Genomic DNA, 23,213 nt, shown 5'->3' with positions numbered 1-23,213 from the left:
TGTGTATGTGTGTGGGGGGGTGGGGTTTGCAGCAACATGGCCGTGGGACTGGAGAGGGGTGTCTGCTGGCTGGAAGCAGCCTGCCCTTTGCCCTCCTCTGGGGCAAGCTGCTGGCTCCAGACTGGAATGTGGGGAGTGCAGCTGATACTGTCTGCAGAGAGCCCGGCAAGAACGTCTTGCTTTCCCAGGCCTTGTGGGGCCTGTGGGTCATCTTCAAGTCTGGCCCATGACACTTCGCTTCCCCACCCCATTCCTTTCCCTTTGCTTTTCTCCCTGGAGGTCTTTAAATTTGTATGGCAATTCCACAGGTAGAGTATGTTTTATTTTTAATTTTTGCAACATCATGGCGCTTTCCAGGTTACCCGCTACAACAGTGTCCGTTAAGTGTGCTTCCGTACTGCCTGTGTTTCGACATCACAGTCTCTGCACTGTCAGCAAGGTGCTGGTCACATTTCTGATACTGCTTTTCAGGTTTTATCTTGGCGTTACAGTGCTACAACATTGCAAAACAAACAAACAAACAACCAAAAAACCCCAACAAAACACCAGCTGCATTTACCCCTTGTAGGACATGTGCACAAGCTAGAAAAGACTGCTCCCCCTGCTGGTGGCTTTGTGCAATACCCTTTATTTATGGTTTCAATATGATCCTGCCAAGGGAGAGTAAACTACTGCTGTTGTAACGTGTAATCTGGAAAATGCCTTTGTGGGGTGAGCTTAGACCAGGCATGGCCAAGCTGAGGCTCTTTCCTGCTGCTGTTGGGCAGCTGGAGAGCCTCAGGATGGCCAGCTCTGGCTTAGCCTTCCTCAATTTCAACCATAGTCATCCGAAGGACTAGCCCCATAGTGGGAACTCCCTCCCCCATCCCTGTCCTCCGCCCGCTTTCCTTCAGCTGCAGTGCTTCTGAGCCACCAGGGTGAAGACCCCCTTGAGATCGCTCACAGAGGGTGAAAACTGCATCCTGGCCTCCTTGACCCACTGGACCCTCAGCCCGGCCTCTCTCACCGCTTCTTCCACATCCTTCTGCTCCAAGTAGAGACACGAGAACTGGTGCTGGCCCACCATGTAGAAAGTTTCTTCCAGGACGCCGAATAAGACGAGGTGCCCCCCAGGCTTGAGGAGGGAGCTGATGTTCCTTACGGCGGAGCGGTAGACGGACAGGTCTTTGCAGGCGCCTTCCAGGCACAAGGAGGAGAGCAAGCAGTCCGCAGGAGGGAGGGTCAGAGGCGCCAGTGGGTTGGGCAGCGTCACGTCGCATTTCAGGACCTGCGTGATGGCCCTGCGAACCTGCTCTTCCTTGCGGGCCCACTTTTCCCTAGGGGAGGATGGAAGAGCGGACCGTCAGTCCCTCCCACCTCACCTCACCCTCTTTGGGGGCCGTCGCTTCCAAGAGCAGTGCCCACAACATCCTACACGGCTTCATTATTTGATGGCCGTCGGCTGAGCAGGTGAGAATACCTGGTTGGCTGTAGGGCTGAGGACCCCCCAGATTTAAAGGAGGGACAGAAGAAGAGATCCGTTGCATCCAAGGCCCCGATGCCTCCAGGAAGCCCCGAAGGACGGCATAAAGGCAACCCCTCTCTCATCTGTTGTTATTTGCAGCAACTGGTGTTCAGAGGCATCTGCTGCCTCTGGGCATTGAGGCTCCACATAACGTGCACACATGGCTAATAGCTGTGCACATGCAGACACAGAAGTGTCCTGCCAAATCAGAGCAAAGGCCCATCTGCCCTTTCCAGGAAGGGCTTCGGATGCCTCTGGGACAGCCCCACAAGCAGGCAAAAAGGCAATTGCCTTCAGGAGGAAGAGGAAGAGGAGGAGGGAGGCCAGCTCAGGGGCCTCCTCTGGAGTAGGGCCAGCCCGAAGATCCAGGAAGGGTCAGGGCTCTTGCTGGCCACAGCACAGCTTTGGCCCTTTGCTGGTTCAGCAGCTTCCTTCGCCAGCTGGCGCCTGGCTTGACCTGGGTGGGTTGGAAGGAAGGAAGATGGACCTGCTGCCTGGCTTGGCCGGGGTGGGGCCACTGGGCCTCTTCTATGGGGCTGAGGCTGCGTCCAGGGAAGGTGTTTACTCCCTCCGACACCCACCCTCCATTCCAAAACGAGTTCTCAGGGGCAGCCCAAGGTACTGGAGCCAGTGTAGGCCAGGCCCCCCCTCATTGAAAACAGACCCTTGCAGGCTTTGGAGATGGAATAGGGGTGGGAGGAGGTAAGCTTGCCTCTACGTCCCCATGCTGCCTCCTGGAGGTTCGGCTTGGAGAGCGAGGCAGGGGTGGGGGTGGGGGGAAGAGGCACAGCAGCCTCTGCTTCCCGGCAGCAGCTCAGGTGGCTGCTCTCTGTCCAAGAGCCGTGCTGCCTGCAGGCGGCCTGACGAATGGCCAGCCTGCAGGCAGCACGGGAGAGCGGGCCGCGGCCAGGAAGCAGAGGCAGCGGCCCCTCCTTTGCTGCCCCCCAACCTCATGAGGACGAACTGCTGCTGCTGTGAGGAGAGGCACTCCCATGGCGGTGGTGGGGAGCATCTTGCCACCCTGAGGCAAACATCTCGACTCATGAAAGGATTGCCCCTGTTTGTAGCCAGCTGCCTCAGATCAGGCCTAGCTCCAGGCAGTGGACTCTGGAAAGGAGGGAAGGGGTCTCCGGCCCCGTTCCCCACCCACCCATAATCAACACCCGTCTCCGTTTTCTGCCCTTATCCGGCCCCTACTAGGGAGATCCCGTACACAGATCAAGAAGGGCCATTTTCTTGTATGCTCTCGCCTTCTGATGCAAACTTGGCGCTGCAAGGCGAGAGCTCTTCATGAATAAGATGGGCCATTGCTCAGAAACAGGAGCAGGAAGGAGCCCTTGAAAATCAAGGCACTGGATGTCCAAAGGCAGTTTGCTCTCCATACCTGTCACCCTCCAGCTCGCACACGTATTGCACCATTGGGCTCCAGTCGAAGGCGTCCGGCTCCTTCCTCAGCCATCGCTGCATCTCCTCCCGGTTCTGGTCGGTATAATCGGAGGCTACGATCTCTCGGAAGGACTCACAGGCAGAGAGGAATTGGTGGATGGTGGGCCCGCTTCCAATATCAATCAGGGTGTCTCCTTTAATGCCATCTGCAGGACACCATCACAAAGATCATGTGTGCAATGCTCCACTCTGCTTCCCGAGTGACCAGAGCCAGGCCGCATGTCCTGGGAGCCAAGCTTGAGCCAAGCATCGCTCCTAGTGTCAGCCAATGGAGTTGCACACCCTTCAGGAGGATGCAATCACTCAGGGCAGGATTCACGGCCAAGATTTCACATGAACGTAAGAACAGCCCTGCTGGATCAGGCCCAAGAAAGCCCACCTAGTCCAGCATCCTGTTTCCCACAGTGGCCCACCCGATGCCTCTGGGAAGCCCACAGGCAAGAGGGGAGGCTATGCCCTCTCTCCTGCTGCCGTTTCCCTGCAGCTAGTACACAGGAATAGAGGAAGCTGCCATATACTGAGTCAGACCATTGGTCCATCTAGCTCAGTTTTGTCTTCACAGACTGGCAGCGTCTTCTCCAAGGCTGCAGGCAGGCATCTCTCTCAGCCCTACCTTGGAGATGCTGCCAGGGAGGGATCTTGGAACCTAGATGTTGTTCCCAGAGTGGCTCCATCCCCTAAGGGTAAGATCTCACAGGGCTCACACTTCTAGTCTCCCATTCAAATGCAACCAGGGCAGACCCTGCTTAGCTAAGGGGACAGGTTATGCTGGCTGCCACCAGACCAGCTCTCCTCCCATCTGTTTACAGGCATCTTGCCTCTGAGGCTGGTGGTGGCCTAAGGGGGTCTGGCAGGAGCGGCTCGTCCTAAGGACCCCCTGGGGGAGGGCATTAAAGGAGGCACAGCTGCTTCTGCTTCCCAGAGCTCCGTTTGCTCCTCTCTCTTGCCCTGCCCCAGTGTTAAGGGGAGTTGCACTGCCTGCAGGCCATGCAGAGTAGGAGAGAGAGGGAGAGAGGAGCAAACAGAACTCTGGGAAGCAGAGGCAACTGTGTCTTCTTTGGGGCACCACCCAGCTTATTTGGACGAGCCATTCCTGGTTTCTGGGATTCCCAAACTGGGAAGACCAGCCACTCTGTGGAGGATGGAACATAACTCTCCATTTTGTATTTGTTGGCTTGATCTCCATTGTGTATATTGCAGTCCTAAAATGGCCACTTGTCTCTCTTTTGTGCTTTGCTTACGTTCTGTGCATAACACCCAAAGTTCGAGGTTTATTTTCTAACTGCCAGCAGCCGTTCTGTCTGGGTTGTGTAAATTCTTGTCTAGCTTTAGTTATTTCTGATTGGCTGATTCAAAATAAGGGGGCAGAGTTTTATTGTGTAAAAGAAGGAAGGTTTTGAGCAGAGTTGTAGTTATTAGAGTTTGGGTCGTTGTGGGTTGTCTAAGAGTTGCTGAAATAACCAGGAGAGAGCTGAGCTGAGTTGCTGATAGCGAAAATCACTTGCAAAAGAGCTCAGAAGACTCTGGAAATGGGAGTGAAATCCCTGGAGCCAGACGCTGCCAAGGCAGGAAATGATCAATCTGCCAGGCTTAGGCAGTGAAGGAACTAAATCTGCTACAAGACGGAAGGCTAGGACCAGAAGCTCTGTGCATAAGAACATCAGAACAGCCCTGCTGGATCAGGCCCAAGGAGGCCCATCTTGTCCAGCATCCTGTTTCACACAGTGGCCCACCAGATGCCATAGGAAGCCCACAGGCTCCCAGCGCTGAGGGCATGCCCTATCTCCTGCTGTGACTCCTTTGCATATGGAGGTTTTTGTTAGGACCTCACCTAGGTTTAGTGCTAGGCTAGAAGGATTCTTTTGCTTCTACTTCTGTCTATTCCATTTGCTCATTTAGTTATTGCATTTTATATCCAAGCTCTTGTATGTCCTTGGCTTTGAATTAAGACCATTTTTGGTTTGAGCGAACTTTTCACTGTGTGGATTCTACTCTTGTCTCAGTCTATACTTCCCACCCCATGCCTCATTGCCTTACCACTCTTCTGTATGTAAGTTTGGAGACAGGGGTCTAAAAGGCTGGTGGGTAGATGCAGTCAGAGCCCTAAAGAAATCTACCCTGCTCTTCTTTAATCCTGAGTGCATGTGGAGATGGCACTCTGCAGCTAACAGTCATGTAAGACACACACTCTGCACATGTGCTGGCACCACTGTTGGTTACTATTGCACCTCTTACTGGGTTCAGCCTGACAGCAAAGGCCAGGGCAGAAGACCTCTGCCACAAATGAAAGTCTCGTCCTCAGCAAAACTCTGCTCTCAAACCAGGGGCAGGGAAAGATGTTCTAGAGGGGTATCTTGATATCCTGGTGTCTTCTTGCCTTTCAACATATCGTTATATGTTTAGAGTTGTGGTCATCATTTTCAACAATATCTGCTTATCTTTTTAAAAATAGCCAGTAGTATACAACATGCAGCTGTGCTCATGGTTCCTGCCGATATTGGTGGAATGATGACCACAACTCTAAAAATAGAATCATATTTTGAAAGGCGAGAAGAAATTCCCAGTGGGAGGGAGTGTGAGGGGATCAACTCTGGCAGTCATCAAATGGCTTAGGGACAGTTGCTATGCCCAGCAATTCACCCAACACATATTCTGTATTGCCATTTATAGAGATGCCTCCTCCACCACCTCGCCCACCCGGCAAACGTGAAGAGATCTACCTGGGGATTTGCTGTCAGGCTGGCCCAGGAATAGCTAACTCTGGTGCCAACACATGTGCAAGTGCCTTTTGAAAAGGCACCATCAACTGCAGAGTGCGTCTCGTTCATTGCTGTTAACTGCAGAGAGCTGTCCCCCCATATACTCAGGATTAAAGGGCAGTGATCCCAGGGCAGAAGGAATCTTCCTTGGTGGGGTGGGGGGGGTCCCTACATACATTCAATTAGCACTGCAGGTGTGTGACTGAGATCTCCTGAGCCCCAGCAGAAGCGCCTTAAGAGTAGGGTTTCCTCCCTCACCGAAACAAACCCAAGTAAGAAGTGCTTTCCCTTCTGCACACACTTCGTAGCTAGCCCTCTCCTGCTCTGCTCATATCTTTGTCTTTCTGACCCCCCCAACTTATAAGAGGGGGGCTGCGTGGGCCCAGGGCCAGGATCTTTTAAGCACCCAGCAACTGTGCCTATCTGTCAGGTACAGTTCAGGGGATAGCAGGGAAGAAAGATCAATGGGAAAATATTGAGCATCCTGAGGGAATCAAAAACAGGCAGCAGATCTTCTCCAGGGTTTCCAGCAGAGGTCCTTCCCAACCATGTCTGGAGGTGCCCAGGACTGGAATTGGGACTCTGCAGGAAGTTTTTCACACCCAGCTCTTAGTTCGCATCTCCTCCGGAATGGAGGGGCTGCGTTCACATATCGGCCAAACTTATCGACCAAATTTACACGTTATCGACAAATTTACATATCGACCAAATTTACACTGAACTTGTGTGTGTCAGTCGAAATCAACTCATCAAGCTTGATCAAAACCAAACTCGGAATCAGGGTGCCAGGGCTTGATTGGCAGAGGCTTCTCTCAGCCAACCAATCGTGTGCAAGCAGCAGCCGTGTGCACAAATCAGCACAATGGAGAAGAACATTACTACTTGCTAATTTGCTGCAGATGAAATGGCTGCTAAAGGCCCACATACAGGAGTTGGGTCAAAACCAAGTCAGTTGGCAACGTGGATCGAACAAAATAGAGCACTCCCACCAGTTCAATGCAAGCCAGTTTTGCAAGAGTTCTGGAGCACACAGAGGCCATCCACACTTACCCAAAGAGAACACCTTGTGGAGATTTTGCAGGCAAGTTGTTAAAAGGGAATTTTCTGCATCTTTCCCCGATCGAAAACAGTAATAGTTTTCCAAATATTGTTTTGGAACAAAATGTTGAGCATAAAAGTCCTTCTCAGTGAACTCTGTCTCCATGATCCTTCAAGGAAGAGAGAGGGGGAGGGGAAGCAAAATGCTTGGCTGACCCTTGACCGGGCTTTAGTGTACTCAGCTCATGGGCTCCATCCTCTTCATTCCTGTTCCATAATCAGAAGGTTCCCATCTCCCACCCCCACCATTGAATTATGGTGTTTTGGCCTCTCACCTTTGCCAGACTCCCACCTCCACTTACGCTCCTCCTCTATCCCTTCATTATGCTCCTAGGATTATTCCCGAGGGTTTATTCCGTAACCAAGCCTTCTTCTCTTCCTTATACCCATTACCCTTTTCACTGAAAACAATTCTTATCTTGCAAAATAGCAAGAAAACACTTATCTGCTTAGGTGACAAAGATTAAAACTTGGACCCATAATGAATACATTCACGCAAGAAGAACATAATAAGTCTGATCTGCTCCTGGATCTGACCAAAGGCCCATCTGCCTGCCGACTGAAGCAGCCTCCAAGAGTTCGAGGTGACTGTCTTGGCCCATAGCCAAGACTACCCCATGCTATCATGACCCTAGATCCAAGGCTCCTTCTCACAGACAGGCCACAGGATAAGATGGGGTGGGAGGACCCTATGGCCCACACCCCAGGTGACCCTTTCAGGACCCCCCCATGTCAGGAAAAACTGACATGGGGGCCCCTCCACTGCCCCCCTAGGACACAGCCCTGCCTCCATCCTCCAGCTCAGAGAACCTGTCACTCCTGGAAGTGCCCTCCACCCAGGGCGGCAGAGCCAGGGCTTAAGAAACTGGGTAAAGCTCCTTTAAGACACAGAGGAAAGGGAAGGGCCAATTCATGCTGCCTGGGCAGCAGCAGCAGCCACAAAGTCTGGCAGTCTGCTCCAAGAAGTGGATGGAACTCCATCCCTTCTGTGTTGCCATATTAGCCAGCTCTTGTGGTCCTGCTTGGAGCTAGTGGGGCTTACATAGGAAGCTACCATCTACTGAGTCAGACCATTGGTCTATCTAGCTCAGTATTGTCTGCCCAGACTGGCAGCAGCTTCTCCAAGGTTGAAGGCAGGAGTCTCTCTCCCAGCCCTCTCTTGGAGATGCTGCCAGGGACGGAACTTGGGACCTGTAGATGCTTTTTTGGAACCTGTAGATGCTTTTCCCAGAGTGGCTCCATTACCCCTTAAGGGGAATCTCTTGCAGTGCTCTCACACTTCTAGCCTCCCATGCATATGCAACCAGGGTGGACCCTGCTTAGCTAAGGGGACAAGTCATGCTGGCTGCCACCAGACCAGCTCTCCTCTCAATTCCGCTCCGTTACAGCACCACCCACGGGCATGCCTATCACAGAGTCACCAACGGGTCCCTCAAGTGTGCTTCTGCATTGCCTGTGTTTTGACATTGCAGCCCCTGCGTTGTAAGGAAGGGGCCGTTCATATTTGCGATGCCTTCTTTCAGATTTTATTGCTGCTGTCGCAGCCCCATAACATTGTGTCCGCATTGCAAAAAAAGAAAAGAAAAGAAAAGAAGCTGAATTTGCCCGTTGTAGGAGGTTTGCCTCCTTACAACGGATCTCTAATGCGGTGTGAATTCGGCGCCACAAAACGTTGCCGTTTACACTACTCTTTGCGGTGTTTCGAGTGGATGGGTTCAAGGAACCCTCAGCTCCACCCCTCCCTCCCTCATGACCGACACTGCCTTTTGCAGGGAAAGAGGCTGGCAGCCTGGGAAGCGCCCCGGTGCGATGGCAGAGGATGCCGCTGGCCTGGCCTGCACGAGACGCCCCTTCTGCCGCCGTCCGGCCAGGGCTGCAAATGGTTCCCTCGCAGAAACCCCACCCCCCATCCCGCCCCACCCCGAGCGTGGCGAAGCAGCTGCGTCGAAGTGCCGCCCTTTGGAAAAGCTCCGGCGGGGGGGGGGGGGGTTGCAGGCTGGGGGCAGAGAGGGCAGCGGCTCCCCGCTTGCTCCGTGGGGAAAAAAGGGGCTTCCCAGACGCCACTGTTGGCTTTGCAACTAGCCTGGAAGGGCTCTTCCCAGCAGCAGCAGGCGGCGTGGCGGAACTTCGGCTTCTCCGCCCCCGCAGCCAGTCCTCCTCGCAGCGGCTCTTCTTCTCCCAGTGCCCCCCCCTGAGCTGTGAGGGCGAGGACCGGAGCCTGCTGGGAGAGGCGGCTCGGAGAGGGAGTCCTGCTGCTGCTTCTCACCTCCCCCCCCCGCCGCCCCCCCCCCAAATGGCAATGGGAAGGAAGACCCTGCGAGGCAGTGGGAGGCTGGGCAGGAGGGGCAGCGCCCCCCGACAAAAGCCCAGACCGCTAAGCCAGGCTCAGACTTACCTGCAGCCCGGGGAACCTTCCGAGCAGGGAGGGAGCTTCTCACAGGCGGCAGCAGCGGCAGCCGCTCTGGCGCTGCCCGCCTGAAACTCCTGGTTTGGGTCTAACTGGCTGGAACAGCGGCTGCTCAAGCGGCTGCAGCCAATCCGATTCCTCGCCCCCGGAGGAGTCCTCCGGCTAGTTAGTTAGTTGGTTGGAAGGGGGGGGGGGGAAGGCCGCCAGGTGTGGCTGGTTAGAGAAGCTGGCTGGCCGCCTGAAGCTGCTCCTGCTCTTCCCAGAGGAGGCTGCAAAGTGAGGCCACACACAGCCTGGGTAAATTCACAGTCGGGCCAGGAGAAAGAGGTCGGGTTTCTAGCTACGCTGAATGGCTGTGCCCTAGAACAGTTGGGCTTGGAACCAAGCAGAGAGAAGGCGACCTGGGACCTAATTCGGAGTGGCACCCAGGACCTGGTACGCCATGTCAGGGTCATCGACCCTTTAGGGAACAGTGACCACAGTGCCATCACATTCAACATATATGAGGGGAGAGAATCACCAAGGAAGTCTAGCACAGACACTTTGAATTTCAGAAGAGGAAACTTCTCCAAAATGAGGAGTCTGGTGAAAAGAAAGCTGAAAGGGAGACTCAGGAGAGTCACTTCGCTCCAGAATGCATGGAGTTTGCTCAAAACCACAATACTAGGAGCCCATTTAGACTGTATACCCAAAAGGAGGAAAGGTACTACAAAGTCCAGGATGCCAGCATGGCTAACAGGTACCACCAAGGAAGCCATAAAAGAGAAGAAGACTTCCTTCCAAAATGGGAAGGCCTGTCCAAAAGAAGAGAACAGGAAGGAACACTAACTCTGGCAAAAGAAATGCAAGGTGACAATAAGGGAGGCAAAAAGAGAGTTTGAGGAACATTTAGCTAAAAGCATCCAGGGGAATAACAAAAACTTCTTTAAATACATCAGATGCAGGAAACCTGCCAGGGAGGCGGTTGGACCGTTAGATAATGAGGGAGTGAAACAGGTTATTGAGGAGGATATGGAGGTTGCAGAGAAGCTCAGTGAGTTCTTTGCATCCGTCTTCATTCCTGAAACAGGCTTTTCAGGGATGGAGGCTAGAGAACTGAGTCAGATAGAAGTGACAAGAGAATAGATGATGTTCTAAACTGTCTGGAAAAACTGAAAACTAGCAAATCGCCTGGGCCAGATGGCATCCATCCAAGAGTCCTCAAAGAACTCAAATGTGAAATTGCCGACCTCCTTGCTAAAATATTTAACTTATCCCTGAAATCGGGCTCTGTACCAGAGGACTGGAGAGTAGCAAATGTAACACCAATTTTCAAAAAGGGATCCAGGGGCGATCTGGGAAATTACAGGCCGATTAGCTTAACGTACGTTCCAGGCAAATTGATGGAAAGCAGCCTCAAGGATAAAATTGTAAAGCACATAGAACAGCAGGCCCTGCTGGGAGAGAACCAGCATGGCTTCTGCAAAGGTAAATCTTGCCTCACAAACCTTTTGGAGTTCTTTGAGAGTGTCAACAGGTGTGTGGATCAAGGTGATCCAGTTGACATAGTCTACTTGGACTTCCAAAAAGCTTTCACCAAAGTTCCTCATCAAAGACTCCTGAGAAAGTGGATAGAGAGAAATTCTTCTCCCTCTCACATCACACTAGAACCAGGGGTCATCCCATGAAATTGATTGCCGGGAAATCTAGAACCAACAAACGGAGGTACTTTTTCACACAACGCATAATCCAGTTGTGGAATTCTCTGCCACAAGATGTGGTGACAGCCAACAACCTGGAAGGCTTGAAGAGGGGTTTGGATAACTTCATGGAGGAGAGGTCTTCCAGCCTCAAAGGCAGGATGCCTCTGAGTACCAGTTGCAGGGGAGTAACAGCAGGAGGGAGGGCATGGCCTCAACTGCCTGTAGGCTTCCAGGAGTGGCATCTGGTGGGCCACTGGGTGAAACAGGATGCTGGACTAAATGGGCCTCCTTGGGCCTGATCCAACAGGGCTGTTCTTATGTTCTTAATTAAAATAATGGGTTAAAAATGCACTTTCTGGTTGTTTCAGGGAACATATTTTAATACATTTCCCCCCTTCTTCCTGAGGGCAGAGCCAGGAGGAGCCCCCTAGGAATCGGACTGGATGGAGCAGCTTCAGTAAGACCAAAAGAGGAAGTTGCAGGCAGGGGAGGAGGGGCTGCAGGAGGCTCCCTGCCCTGGAGGTCGCCTGACTGCTGGTAAGTCTGATCTTTTACTAGCTGGTTTGTTTGGTGGGTAAAAGGTAAAGTTGTGCCGTTGAGTTGGTGTATCTACTCCTGGTGCCCCCAGGGCCCTGTGGCTGTCTTTGGTAGAATCCAGGAAAGGTTTACCATTGCCATCTCCCGCGCAGTATGAGATGACGCCTTTCCGCATCTTCCTATATCGCTGCTGCCTGATAGAGGTGTTTCCCAGTGGGGATTCAAACCAGCAACCTCTGGCTCCCTAGGCGAGTTGCTTCCCCGCTGCAGCATTAGGTGGGAGGGGGATGCAATCCCTGCTTCCTCCCTTCTGTCCCTCTTTCTGCCTTTCTCTCTGCTTTTCACCCGGGCATTTTTGCTTTCTGCCTCCCCACCACCCCAAATCTTTCTGTTTTCTACTTTTGCCCCTGTTCCCCCCCTCCCTTTCCTTTCCCCTTTTCTGCTCTTTTTGCTTTTCTCAGTGCTGGCAGGCTTGGGCCTGATCCAGCAGGGCTGTTCTTACGTTCTTGCCTCAGAGAATGCATCTAGGAAAACCCTTTTACTGTTCCCGAGCGCCTGAAGCCTCATGGAGACACAATTTCTTCTTGCAAGTTAACTTTTCTGCAGAAAGCAGTGGGGCCAAAATAAATGTGTGTGTCTGTCAGGTGAATCTCTACAATCTTGTATCCCCCTCATAAGAAAAAAGCTTCCCCTGCCTCTTCCTCTTCCACATATAACTCAACTCTGACCTCCGCCACCTCTTTGAAAACAGAGCATATGATGGGAATCATCCCCAGAGTGTGACCTCGTAACTGCTGCTTCCCAGTTTCCAAACTGGTTTTGCTTCTCTCCCCCCCCCCGCACCCCCCTCCTCAACAGGCACTGCATGCCTCATATATGTGTGCAGACTCTGCAGGATACAGTCAACTCTCCGGTGGGTTTTTAAACATTCAGAAGTGGCTGCTGGCTCCTCTGCCCCTTAAAGATCTCCACCCTTGCATTTCCCCCCAATATTACTCCCCCCTGCTCTCTGCTGCTGCATCACATACTCCAGAAGGTGCCACACAGTCAGGTATGCCAGCCACACCAAGACCTGTGCATTGGTGAGGGCTCTCCGACATTATACTGTAGTTCTTAGCAATGCTGCTAAGTCTGTGGCTCAGTGGCTGTGCTGTCAGGGTGAGACTTCTGCAGCTGTTATTCAGCCGCACAGTGCATCGTCCACACCATGAGGTCTGCTGCTCAGCCTCCAGCAGATCTCCTGTGTGGAGGGCTCTCAGCCAGGATCTCTGAAGCCACCACAGCAAGCACAGTGGACATGCTCAGTCTTCCTCCTGACAGCACAGAGATCCTTAGAAGCGGGGCTGGTTTGTGCCAGTTGACCTGGAATGACCTTGCAGCTCCAGCTGCTGCTGACAAAGTTGGCATCCAAGAGACTCTTGAGCAACCCTTAATTGGACTTCTGGGAAGAGACCGTGTGTTCTGCATGGGTCCAAGTGTGTGTTGTCATGTCGTCTTTTATTTATAACAGAATGAAAGCTTTTTTCCCTTCTGTGTTGCACACATGTGAGGAAAGTGAAGTTTGGAAAGATCCTCTCCCCTTCTCCCTACAGTGGTGCAAAAACTTGGTGCTTTCCAGGCAATGCTCTGTGTGAGCATGACGTCCGTCATCTGTTGTGTCGACCCAATACCTTTCTCTCTGTCCTGCACCTCCCCTTCAGGATTCTGGATTGCACAGCAAGCATGCAAAAGCTGCCGTTTTGTGTGCACACAAGTCAGGAAGCTTACCCACAGAGACCCAAAGGCTGTTAGGTCACCATGACAGGGGTTGCCAGCAGCACACCTTGGATTCTGGTTTCCCTTGGAAGGAGATTCACTGTTTTCAGTATTTATACACCAATAAGCACTGTTTGAGCACTGGATGAAGATGACGGGTCATTCTGAGAAGCTGGCAGCGGATGGCCTCTGGGAGGAGAATCTCTGACTCTCTCGATGCTGTCTGCAGCTTCCTGCCTTTGCTGCCCCATTCCAGGCAATCTCTAAAATCCTCCCTTGAGTGTCCCTCCTGGCTGCTTTCCTGCACCTTTCACTCTGGCTTCACACACACACACACACACACACACACACACCATGCAGGGGAAGGGGACAGAGTGATGTCACCTTCAGCCAGGATTTGGTGGTGTGTGCAGGAGAGGCAGCTCCGAAGGAGGTGTTACTGATCACATAAACATTGTTTATAGAAATACTGTTCCTAGGCATATAAACAATTTGATGATACGACAATGAAGAGATGAAACCTCTGGAGAAGTTCGTATACTAGTAGAGGTTTAAAAAACTATTTGGCTGGGACTTCGTTATCCTGGTAAAGGTGGTGTTGTATAGCCATTAATGACAGATGGGACTCTTTCTCTAGGCTGGAATGCAATATTTGCAGTGTTCCAAGAATGACGACCAAAAGGATCCACTGAATTACAGCCCAATTATAGACCAGTTAGACTAATTATTAAACAAATAGCCAATTGTAGATAGACCAATTGTACCAGTGGGCTTCTATTTTCTTCTTGGAAAAATAGCACAGGCAGGGCGTCAGCAATCCAAAACAGGACTGTGGCAGGACGGGGGTGGTTAGGGTTAAAGAGTGGTCCCCATCCACAGGGCCTGCCCCGATCCAGTCAATAACAATTAAAGCACATGACCCATGAAATATCCATTGCCATGTGTACTGTGGACCCAATATTGCAGCTACATTGTAGGCTGGATTCAGTCTTGGAAAACTAGAATCCTGTCCAGAGGGAAAATCTGTTATCAAAAAAGAACAAGCCTCTGCCTCTAGGAAAGGTTATCTAATAATTGACTGGCTGTTGCCTAACACATCAATGGACACAGAGAAGAAGAAGAAGAAAAACCCCTACTGCCGTTTTACTGATTTTATTTCAGTGTTTGATTCATGAAGCAGCTGTGGGGCAAAATGAATATATCCTGAATATCTTCATTGGAATATATGAATATAAGCTGAATATAAATGGTGATCGATACCACCCTCTGAGGATTGCCCAGTTTCTGCATCCTTTTGATTCAATTTTTGCTCATATTGCAGATCACAAACACAGTTCATAATGTAAGAAAATGTTTACAAGTTCCAAAAGAGAAAGGTGCTTCATATATGCGAGAACAAAGCAATAATCCAGTCCCTTAAACAGAATCTCACCATACTGCATGGTTATCCATTGAAAAGAGCTGATTCATTCTATGTATTACTGCAGGGAAGCAAACTGTACTACCCAATGCTAAGAGCTTTTCTTTAGAATGTTGATAAGCCATTAATTTCACTAATAAGAGGATTAACTCCCACTCTGTGGAGCTGCTTCTGTCTGGAAGGAGGACTTCCATTACTCAGACCTGCTAGTAAATTTTGCATTTTTTTAGGAGCAACATTTGGTGCAAAATTAATATGTCTACCTAAGCAGATATACTGTGGGATCTAGTGATAACTGGCTGCTTAATATTGGCAACAATAAATAGTAACAGAGTGTAAGATACCATCTGCTACAAGCTGCCAGTTTTACTACTGTATAGGACAAGAAGCAGCCTTATTTTTGGAGCAAGCAATATCTGTCCTCTATGCAGACCATACAGTCCGGCGTTCACAGAGCTAGCAGGGAATGCAATGATGTGCTGGGTGGGAATAAATGTAACTTGTGCCGAGAAATAGCGTGCTGGCTGTAGGTAATTCTAAAGAAACAGTGACAGTCTTTTCAATATACTTTCAATCTCATAGATGGATTCCAGGGGAGAAGCCATTGGAAGAAATGAAGGCTTTTCTGTTTAGGAAATGACAAAGGTCCTTGCGGCACCTTCAAGTCTAACTAATTAATTGTGGCAAAATACCTTGACTGGAGTCGAGGTATATGGAAATGCCCAACAGCCATTCAGAAATCCAGAATGCCATTTGGAAGGAACTCACGGATTGCATTGGCTGTTCTTGTTTTAGTACAGGGGTTCCCAACTTGGGGTCCTCCAGATGTTGCTGAACTAAAACACCTACCATGTACTGGGCTGGGGATGTTGGGAGTTGTTGGTGGGCCCCAGGTTGGTTTTAGTATTTCAGATGAATGAAAGCCTCAGGTGAGATGTTTCTATCTATGTATCTATATCTCCTAGCGTACCTTAGACATTGTGTTTCCTACTGGGCTCTGTAGGACACAGATGTTCCCATGCAGAGGAGGCAATGGGCCACTAATAATAGGCATCTGGAATTCCTGGAAGGGGGTAGAAAAGAAAGGGCTGCCGTTGGTCTATGGGCCTTATTTGTGCAAGTATCACTACATGGGAGCTGGGAAAAAGAGTCTCCTCTTTCTAGTTTTCCTTTGATGAGCTGGCTTCTCTTCACTTCTGACTATCACTATGCTTGACTGCGCTTCTTGGCAAACACTGCATATATTCCGCCATGATTATCAGCAATAGACAAAGTAAAGTGTGCTTTGGTCATCTCGGACCACACAATATCAAAACCTGCCTCTCTCACGGCATCAGCGACAATTTCCGGCTCTAGGTAGAGGCAGAAGAACCAGTGCTGGCCGACCATGAAGAAGGTCTCCTGGAGAGCCGACAGCAAGAGGAGGTGTCCCCCTGGCTTGACAAGAGAGCCGATGTTCTTCACGGCCGCGCGGTAGGTGGCCAGATCTTTGCAAGCTGTTTCCAGGCAGTACAAAGTCGTCACACAAGTGGCCGGGGGCACCATCTGTGAAGGAGAATGAGGCTTGCAGTATTCATTTTACATACACACACATCTCATATATCCCACATGGACACATTATCTCATTACGTAATTGCAGTATCACATTATTTTAATAACATTATCACATAAGGGGCTTTTATGCTTTTAATCAAGAATCCATATAGACTTTGATTTAGATCTGTTCATACTGAATGTTGCTGACAAGTTATTTTGAAAATTGCTTCCCAGGCTCAATAGCTGGGAAGAAAGGGGACGTTTGGCTGGCTATAGGTCATTTATGCAAATTGGATGTCCTTGTTAGAATGTTTCCTGACGGAAATACAGATTGGGTTTTTCCCCTCTCTAAGTGTAATCTAATCCAGATATATTCTTGCAAATGATGCAACAGTCAGCATTTCATAATTTGTTGCAAAAAAGGCAATAATCAATTTTTAATTATATTCTAAAATGACAACTTTGTGATTAAGATGAGTGGTGTCTTCTAATTAGAAGTGGCCTATCAAAACTTAACAAGGACCCCCAAATCACCCCCTTGAAAGGCTAAGACCTTCCCCTGAGACAAGGCACTATAAAAATTTAAGCCATGGATTTGATTTGAGGGAATTTTTTCCCCTTGGGGGGATTTTTACTTTCCTTCTTGAATTTCCTCACACTTTTTCTCCGTTTCCCCATGCTTTGGGCTTCAAGCTCTAGCTATAATTTTTTTAAAAAAAATTCTTTTAATTGTTATATTGAATCTCCTGTTTGGCGTTCTGTCCTTCATGATGGTGAGACTGATTTGCAGACTGATCCGTCAGGAGTGGTGAGTTTCCTATTGTATTCTGAAATACGTTTAGACTTGTTAAGATTAGCTCTTCTAACCTGTCCTAAATGTAACCCAAACAAAATGTTAACTTGATTTCTGGAGTGTGTGCTAATACTTCATTTTCTGGGCAGTGGGCAAGCAGCTCGTCAGGCCCCAATAACCCTAAAGCTAAAATTTGGCTACTGGGGCATATTAGTAATCTCCATAGTAATCACCTGTGGAGCGAAGAGGTTGGCCTGGGTCACATCACATTTTAGAGTTCGTCGGATGGCCCTTCTGACCTTCTCTTCCTTCTCCTTCCACTTCTCCCTAGAGAAGACAAAAGGTTAAATCAACACAAAACATCAGTCATTCAGCACTTCTTTCTTAGGAGATAAACAGATCTGCCTCCTGCTGAAGCATGTCCAATATTTTTTGTGATAAAGGATGGAAAAACTGTCCCCACTCGCAGCTGGCTGATACCCGACCACTATCCGCAGCAAGACCCTGCAATGTGAAGAACCTCTGAGCTGCTGTGGATGGTGGTTATCCTCAGCATCACTGCTGCTGCAGTTGAATTTTTAAAATTACAAATGGGAGCTCACTGCCTCCCCCTCCAATCACCATTAGGCTAAGGAACTGAAAGACCTGGATGGGCAGAGGCCAAAGGGCACCGTCTGCTGGTCTCAGCTCTTGGGCTTTCTGATTGATTGATTGATTGATTAAGTGCCGTCAAGTCAGTGTCGACTCTTAGCGACTACATAGATGGATTCTCTCCAGGATGATTTGTCTTCCATTTGGCCTTTAACGTCTATCAGTGGTGCATTCATTGCTGCAAGTCCATCCACCTTGCTGTTGGCCATCCTCTTCTTCTCTTTCTTTCAACTTTTCCCAGCATTATGCACTTCTCAGGGGAGCTGGGTCTTCGCATAATGTGTCCGAGGTAGGATAGTTTGAGTCTGGTCATTTGTGCCTTGAGTGAAAATTCTGGATTGATCTGTTCTATGATCCATTGGTTTGTTTTCCTGGCTGTCCATGGTATCCTCAAAAGTCTTCTCCAGCACCAAAGTTCAAAAGCGTCAATGCTTTTTCTATCTTGCTTCTTCAAAGTCTAGCTTTCGCATCCATAGAGTGTCACAGGAAAAACCATGGTCCGAACAATTCAGGCTTTCTAAGCCCACTCATATTCCAAAGCATTGCAGAGACCGAGATGGAATTGTTCCATGCACTCTTCAGTGCAGTGATCCTTTGGGCCTTTGCTTAGATGAATTCATGGAGGACAGGTCTATCATTGGCGACTAGTCTTGATGGCTGAGGACCGCCTCCCGGCTCAGAGGCAAGATGCCTCTAAATCCCAGCTGCAGAGGAGCAACAGCAGGAGAGGGGGCAGGCCTTCACCTCTTGCCTGTGGGCTTCCCAGGGGCATCTGGTGGGCCACTGTGGGAAACAGGATGCTGGACTAGAGAGGCCTCCTTGGGCCTGATCCAGCAGGGCAGGTCTGTTCTTATGTTCTTGCTCAGTCCACTCATGGTCATAAGAAGTCCAAGAGAGCCTCTGAGTAAGAGTCTGAAGGAGCACCTCCATTTAACATCAGGCTTTGGGCTGAATGCGCACACACAGACTGGTAGGTGGTGGTGTGGTGTAGGGCTAGAGTGTCAGGCTAGTCATGGGGGAAGACGCAGGCTCAGAACTCCACTCTGCCATGGAGCCAGCTGACTCGGTGACCTTGGGCTAGTTGTTCTCTCAACATAGCCTACCACGCAGGGTTGTTGTGTGATTAAAATAGGGGTGAAATCCCAATGCATCACTTTGAGAACCTTGGAGGGAGGGTGGGCTAAGAAGCTGCTGCCTGGGACTACACACAGTCACTTTCCCAAAGCTGGCTCATGGACGGTTACGTTGCTACTCTGTACATACACCCGAGAACTGACGTATCTCAGAGACTTTGCAGAAGTAAGGGACAGCTTGCAAAAGATACTGTTAATGTATTATTATTTTTTGCACACCGCCTAGAGATGTACACATCAGGCGGTATAGAAATATGATAAATAAATAAATAAATAAAATATATTGCTCATACGACTCTGAATTAGAAGCCACGTACTCCCATGAGGCAATATCTGAGTATTGCTTTGATCTACCTAAAGAGGTGCATGGCTGCAGAAGAGAGAGGAAATGTTTGTAAGTGTTCCATGAGGATGTCTCCCTACAGGCACTTGAACTTTTTCATGATGAAGATAATCTTCTCCTCTATACAAGAATCATGATTGGATGAATATTTGGTATAATTGGACACTTGATAAAGACTCCGAGACAATTATACACTGGGCTTCTTTGTATCATGTGTTATGTATTGATCAGTGTGTGTATCATGAATTGGATTGTGTAGCATGTTATGAATGTTATTATGTTGGGCATGCTGAAAGGCATCATCTCATACTGCATGGGAGGAGGCATTGGTAAACCTCTCCTGGATTCTACCAAAGACAACCACAGGGCTCTGTGATCTCCATGAGTCGACACCGACTTGATGGCACACTTTACCTTTATGGTTATTATATTTCATATTGTTACCTGGACTAGTATAGAGTGAGGTGTGCTTTTTAAAGTCTCATATTTAATTATTTATGATTATAATTTAGCTATGATTTACTGATTGGAATTATAGTTTTCACATTATATTCCATTTTATACATGTTATGTTGTATTATTGGCCATTGAATCTGTTGTGTGCAACTCCAGATAGTACACCTCATGAGGTGTTAGAAACAGATGGCTTATAAGTTGACGCTAGTCCATTTATTAACCGAAGACGTCAAAAACCCACTGCCCCATGCCAGCTTGCTCTCCATACCTGTCACCCTCCAGCTCGCACACGTATTTCACCACTGGGCTCCAGTCAAAAGCATCCGGCTCCTTCCTCAGCCATCGCTGCATCTCCTCCCGGTTCTGGTCGGTATAATCGGAGGCTATGATCTCTCGGAAGGACTCACAGGCAGAGAGGAATTGGTAGATGGTGGGCCCACTTCCAACATCGATCAGGGTGTCTCCTTTAATGCCATCTGCATTTTAATATCACGACAGTCATTTATTTCCAATGAACTCCCTACCTTCTGCAACACTTTCTTCCTTCAACCATGCTGCTTGGTTGAAAATTTTTCCACAGGGTGATGAATTAAAGCATGCTGAATGAAAGGGCTGTTCTCATGACCCTAAACAGGGTTGGAGGAGTGCCCAGCTAGGGTAGGGAAGCCACGTGAGCTCCTGATTGGTGGCTGTCTTTGTTGAGGGGTATGCTCTGGTGGTAAAGCAGTTTAGCCCAAGAGATTATCTGACGACAGTAGGCTGAGTTCAAAAAGCAAATAAAGATTTAATAAGAAACCAAAACATCACATCATGAGATGGGGGAAGGGAGGGGGGGCCACTAGCCTTCAACAAATACTGAACAATTCTGACTCTAACTGACCCAGAGAGACCTCTTAACATGACTCCTCATGCCTCTAGTGGCCAGAAGAGGTTACTGCGGGACTAAGAGTTGATGCTGTAGAATGATTTTAATGTTAATGTTTTTAATGTTTAAATGATTTTAATTGTTTAATTGGTTTAGTTTTGACTTTAACTGTTAATTGATTTAATTGTTTTTATTTGTTGTAAACCGCCCTGAGCCATTTTTGGAGGGGCGGTATATAAAGCAAATCAAATAATAATAAAAAAATAAAATGGTGTGTCGATTCATAAACCATGAGCTGGGTGCTTTGCCCTGTTGCAGATGTCCATGGAAATAAAAGACTTGCTTCTCCCACCTAACTGGGATCCATAGAAATAGAGCCCACAGGTTATTCTTAGATTAAGGAAATGTTGAGCTCTGTCTCCTCCATCTCATGCAACTCCCTGATCCAAAAGCGGCATCCCCGCATCTGCCTCTCTGACGAATCGGAGCAGACTTTCCAAGTCCTCTTGCCACTGGAGGTCAGGCGGGCAGTGATGACCTGGTGTTCTTTTGGTGCCGGACAAAGACTCCTTGTCCGTTTTCAGGCCTGCCAGCATGTTTGCAGCTGGTTGTAATTGTCCTTGCGTGACTCTGCTGAATGTTGTCGTTTAGTGATGGCTGCTGAGATTGTGTATGACTTTTTGAAATTGTGCCCTCTTTACTGTGTCACTTTTTGCCTCGGATTGTATGGTGCCCTGGGACCATTCAAAGTCTGCTTAGTTTTATCATTTAGGGGTCTTTTTTATCATCATAGCAGCCCTGTGGTCAGGCTGAGAGTCAGACTGACCCAAAATCACCCAATGGGCATCTGGCTTGAATGAGGATTTGAACCTGGGTCTCCCTGGTCCTAGTTCAGTCCTCTAACTACTGCACCATGCTGGCTGTTATCTAACTCCCCACTCACTTACCTGCACTCTGAAGTGCAGAATTCTGCCCACTCCTTCTGCATATGCCCTTCCCTTCTTATACAGGACCATAAGAAGCTGCCTTGTACCGAGTCAGACCCTTGGTCCATCTAGTTCCGTATTGTCTACACAGACTGGCAGCGGCTCTCTAAGGTTTCAGGCAGGAGTCTCTCTCAGCCCTGTCTTGGAGATGCTGCCAGGGAGGGAACTTGGAACCTTCTGCAGGCAAGCAGGCAGATGCCCTACCACTGAGCTATGACCCCATCCCCAAAGGGGAATATCTTACAGCACTCCCAGGTAGTCTCCCATTCCAATGCAAAGCAGGGCAGTGACCCTGCTTAACAAAGGGGACAAGTCATGTGTGCCACCATGAGTCCAGCTCTCTTGCCTCTTCTGTCCCTGCCTCCTGGATTCATAGCCAATATATTCTATCCGGCCTGCCCGCCCCGTGCCTCACGAATTGCCCTCTTGGGATGCTTTGCCTTCCTCCAGACTAGTATTCCCTCTAATTTGTTTCATCTGTGTGCAGAATGAGTTTTGTTCTGGGAGGCAGGATCAAGGCAGTGCGTGTGCTCCTGCATTCAGAATGGGGCCTTCCTGATTCAGCCTGAGCGGCATCTAAAATTAACTGAGCAGACATCAAAAAACTTGTGAGGGTGTGCACATGCACATGCCTTAGAAGGAACACTGCTCCAGACGGATCTAGTTTTTTTTTTTTTTTTAAACTGTCTTATGGTAAAAACCGAATGTCCCACTTCTCTTTTAACCGTGTCGAGGGAGTGGATTCTGTACTATTCCAGGGAACAGCAGCCCCCAGTTGCAAAGGCCAGCAGTGCCTCCTCATACAGAAGCGGGAGTTTCAGCGCATGAAACTTGTTACACGCGGGCAAGTAAAGCTGGCATTGCTGGAATCCCCCCTTCACATCTGGTCCTCTGCGTTATACCCTCACCCCACAATGCAAACTGGTTGTGGGAAATGCCATGAGAGAACTTGGTCACGCTGGAAGAGCACGGCCCCGTCAACATGATTTGGCTCTGAGACAGTGAGACATTTATCTGGGAATACACCTCCCTCCTTCCCCTCCAAAGTGACTGGGAGGGGCGGAGAAGAAGCATTGCATGTAGAATTGGCTCTTTGGCATGCTGTCTCTGAACCCACGCCTCTTCCCAGAAGACAGCAGCAACCTCTGCAGAGAAGCAGAGGTGCGCCTAGGTAATTTTGGAGCCTGGACCTAAAGGCCTTTTGAGGGCCCCCCCTGCAAATTAAGCATCATCATGCTATGCCAGGTGACCACACCACCCAGGACAGACCCAGGACAGACTAAAGAGGCTTTGGGGGGCTCTCAGGGGCGGAGGAGGCCCTGGACATGGGCCCCAAAGTCCAGGGGCAAGGGCACCTCTGCAGAGAAGAAAGAAAACAGAGACCTCCTTCCCCTAACACAGCAGTAGAATGGTGGCCAAAACGTCCGTGAGCCAGCCACAGCAGTGGAACCATCTGCGACATACTCACCTGTAATGAAGACTTGGTGAAGTTTGCTCAAAGTGAAAGTTAAAACGTCCTTTTCTGTAGAACTGCCAGAACTAAAGGAATAGTATGTTTTTAAATATTCTTTGGGGGCAAAATGCTGATCGTAAACATCTTTCCCAGTGAAGTTCCCTTCCATGGTGCCTCTGAGTCTGCCTGCCAAGTTCTCAAATCACCCTTTGTTCTCTTCCCAGATATAACTTCCAACTGTACCCTGTCAGTTCCAAAAACCTGATCCCACCCTATCTTCATTTTGCACCAATGACGGTCCGAAAAGAACAGATCATGCGGCTGCGAGGATTAACCCTTGTAGGTGGGGGAAACAATGATCAGCATATGCCCCTGAAGACGCTTTAGCA

The 23,213-nt window shown here is 49.4% G+C and overlaps 3 protein-coding genes across 7 annotated transcripts in view; 1 reads left to right on the top strand and 2 right to left on the bottom strand.

Annotated features, from left to right (window-relative positions):
* Window positions 1–300: 300 nt before the first annotated feature.
* LOC128333772 (nicotinamide N-methyltransferase-like) lies at window positions 301–9,355 on the bottom strand. Its single transcript, XM_053269745.1, has 4 exons — window positions 9,203–9,355; window positions 6,760–6,917; window positions 2,889–3,096; window positions 301–1,316 (listed from the first exon to the last, which is right to left on the bottom strand). Exons 2-4 carry the CDS (start codon window positions 6,911–6,913, stop codon window positions 890–892), a joined length of 789 nt encoding a protein of 262 aa, XP_053125720.1. The 5' UTR covers window positions 6,914–6,917; window positions 9,203–9,355; the 3' UTR covers window positions 301–889.
* A 45-nt stretch (window positions 9,356–9,400) lies between these two features.
* The window catches only part of ZBTB16 (zinc finger and BTB domain containing 16), a 237,845-nt gene continuing 224,032 nt past the window's right edge, over window positions 9,401–23,213 (top strand). For 4 of the 5 annotated variants that reach the window (XM_053269734.1, XM_053269733.1, XM_053269729.1 and 1 more), the window contains exons 1-2: window positions 9,401–9,511; window positions 11,308–11,433. The gene's annotated coding sequence lies outside the window, so the exon portion shown is untranslated. Of the gene's footprint in view, window positions 9,650–11,307; window positions 11,434–23,213 lie in introns of all 5 variants that reach the window. The other variant, XM_053269731.1, reaches the window with a different exon arrangement.
* LOC128333771 (nicotinamide N-methyltransferase-like) lies at window positions 14,325–23,053 on the bottom strand. Its single transcript, XM_053269744.1, has 4 exons — window positions 22,840–23,053; window positions 19,789–19,996; window positions 17,171–17,264; window positions 14,325–16,153 (listed from the first exon to the last, which is right to left on the bottom strand). Exons 1-4 carry the CDS (start codon window positions 22,991–22,993, stop codon window positions 15,815–15,817), a joined length of 795 nt encoding a protein of 264 aa, XP_053125719.1. The 5' UTR covers window positions 22,994–23,053; the 3' UTR covers window positions 14,325–15,814.

Source organism: Hemicordylus capensis, chromosome 8 (assembly GCF_027244095.1).
Source record: "Hemicordylus capensis ecotype Gifberg chromosome 8, rHemCap1.1.pri, whole genome shotgun sequence".
NCBI lineage: Eukaryota > Metazoa > Chordata > Lepidosauria > Squamata > Cordylidae > Hemicordylus > Hemicordylus capensis.
The sequence above is the reverse complement of the archived record's forward strand: the minus strand, read 5'-3'. Positions and strand labels throughout refer to the sequence as shown.

What these genes read in the sequence shown, in the direction of transcription:
- LOC128333772 (XM_053269745.1), bottom strand. Translation starts at nt 6,913, where the DNA reads ATGGAGACAGAGTTCACTGAGAAGGACTTTTATGCTCAACATTTTGTT. An exon ending in CCACAAGGTGTTCTCTTTGG is followed by an intron (nt 3,097 to 6,759) that starts GTAAGTGTGGAT and finishes GGTGTCCTGCAG; the next exon opens with ATGGCATTAAAGGAGACACC. An exon ending in TGCGAGCTGGAGGGTGACAG is followed by an intron (nt 1,317 to 2,888) that starts GTATGGAGAGCA and finishes ATCCTCCCCTAG; the next exon opens with GGAAAAGTGGGCCCGCAAGG.
- LOC128333771 (XM_053269744.1), bottom strand. Translation starts at nt 22,993, where the DNA reads ATGGAAGGGAACTTCACTGGGAAAGATGTTTACGATCAGCATTTTGCC. An exon ending in TCACCAAGTCTTCATTACAG is followed by an intron (nt 19,997 to 22,839) that starts GTGAGTATGTCG and finishes ATTAAAATGCAG; the next exon opens with ATGGCATTAAAGGAGACACC. An exon ending in CCAACCTCTTCGCTCCACAG is followed by an intron (nt 16,154 to 17,170) that starts GTGATTACTATG and finishes TCTCCTTCACAG; the next exon opens with ATGGTGCCCCCGGCCACTTG.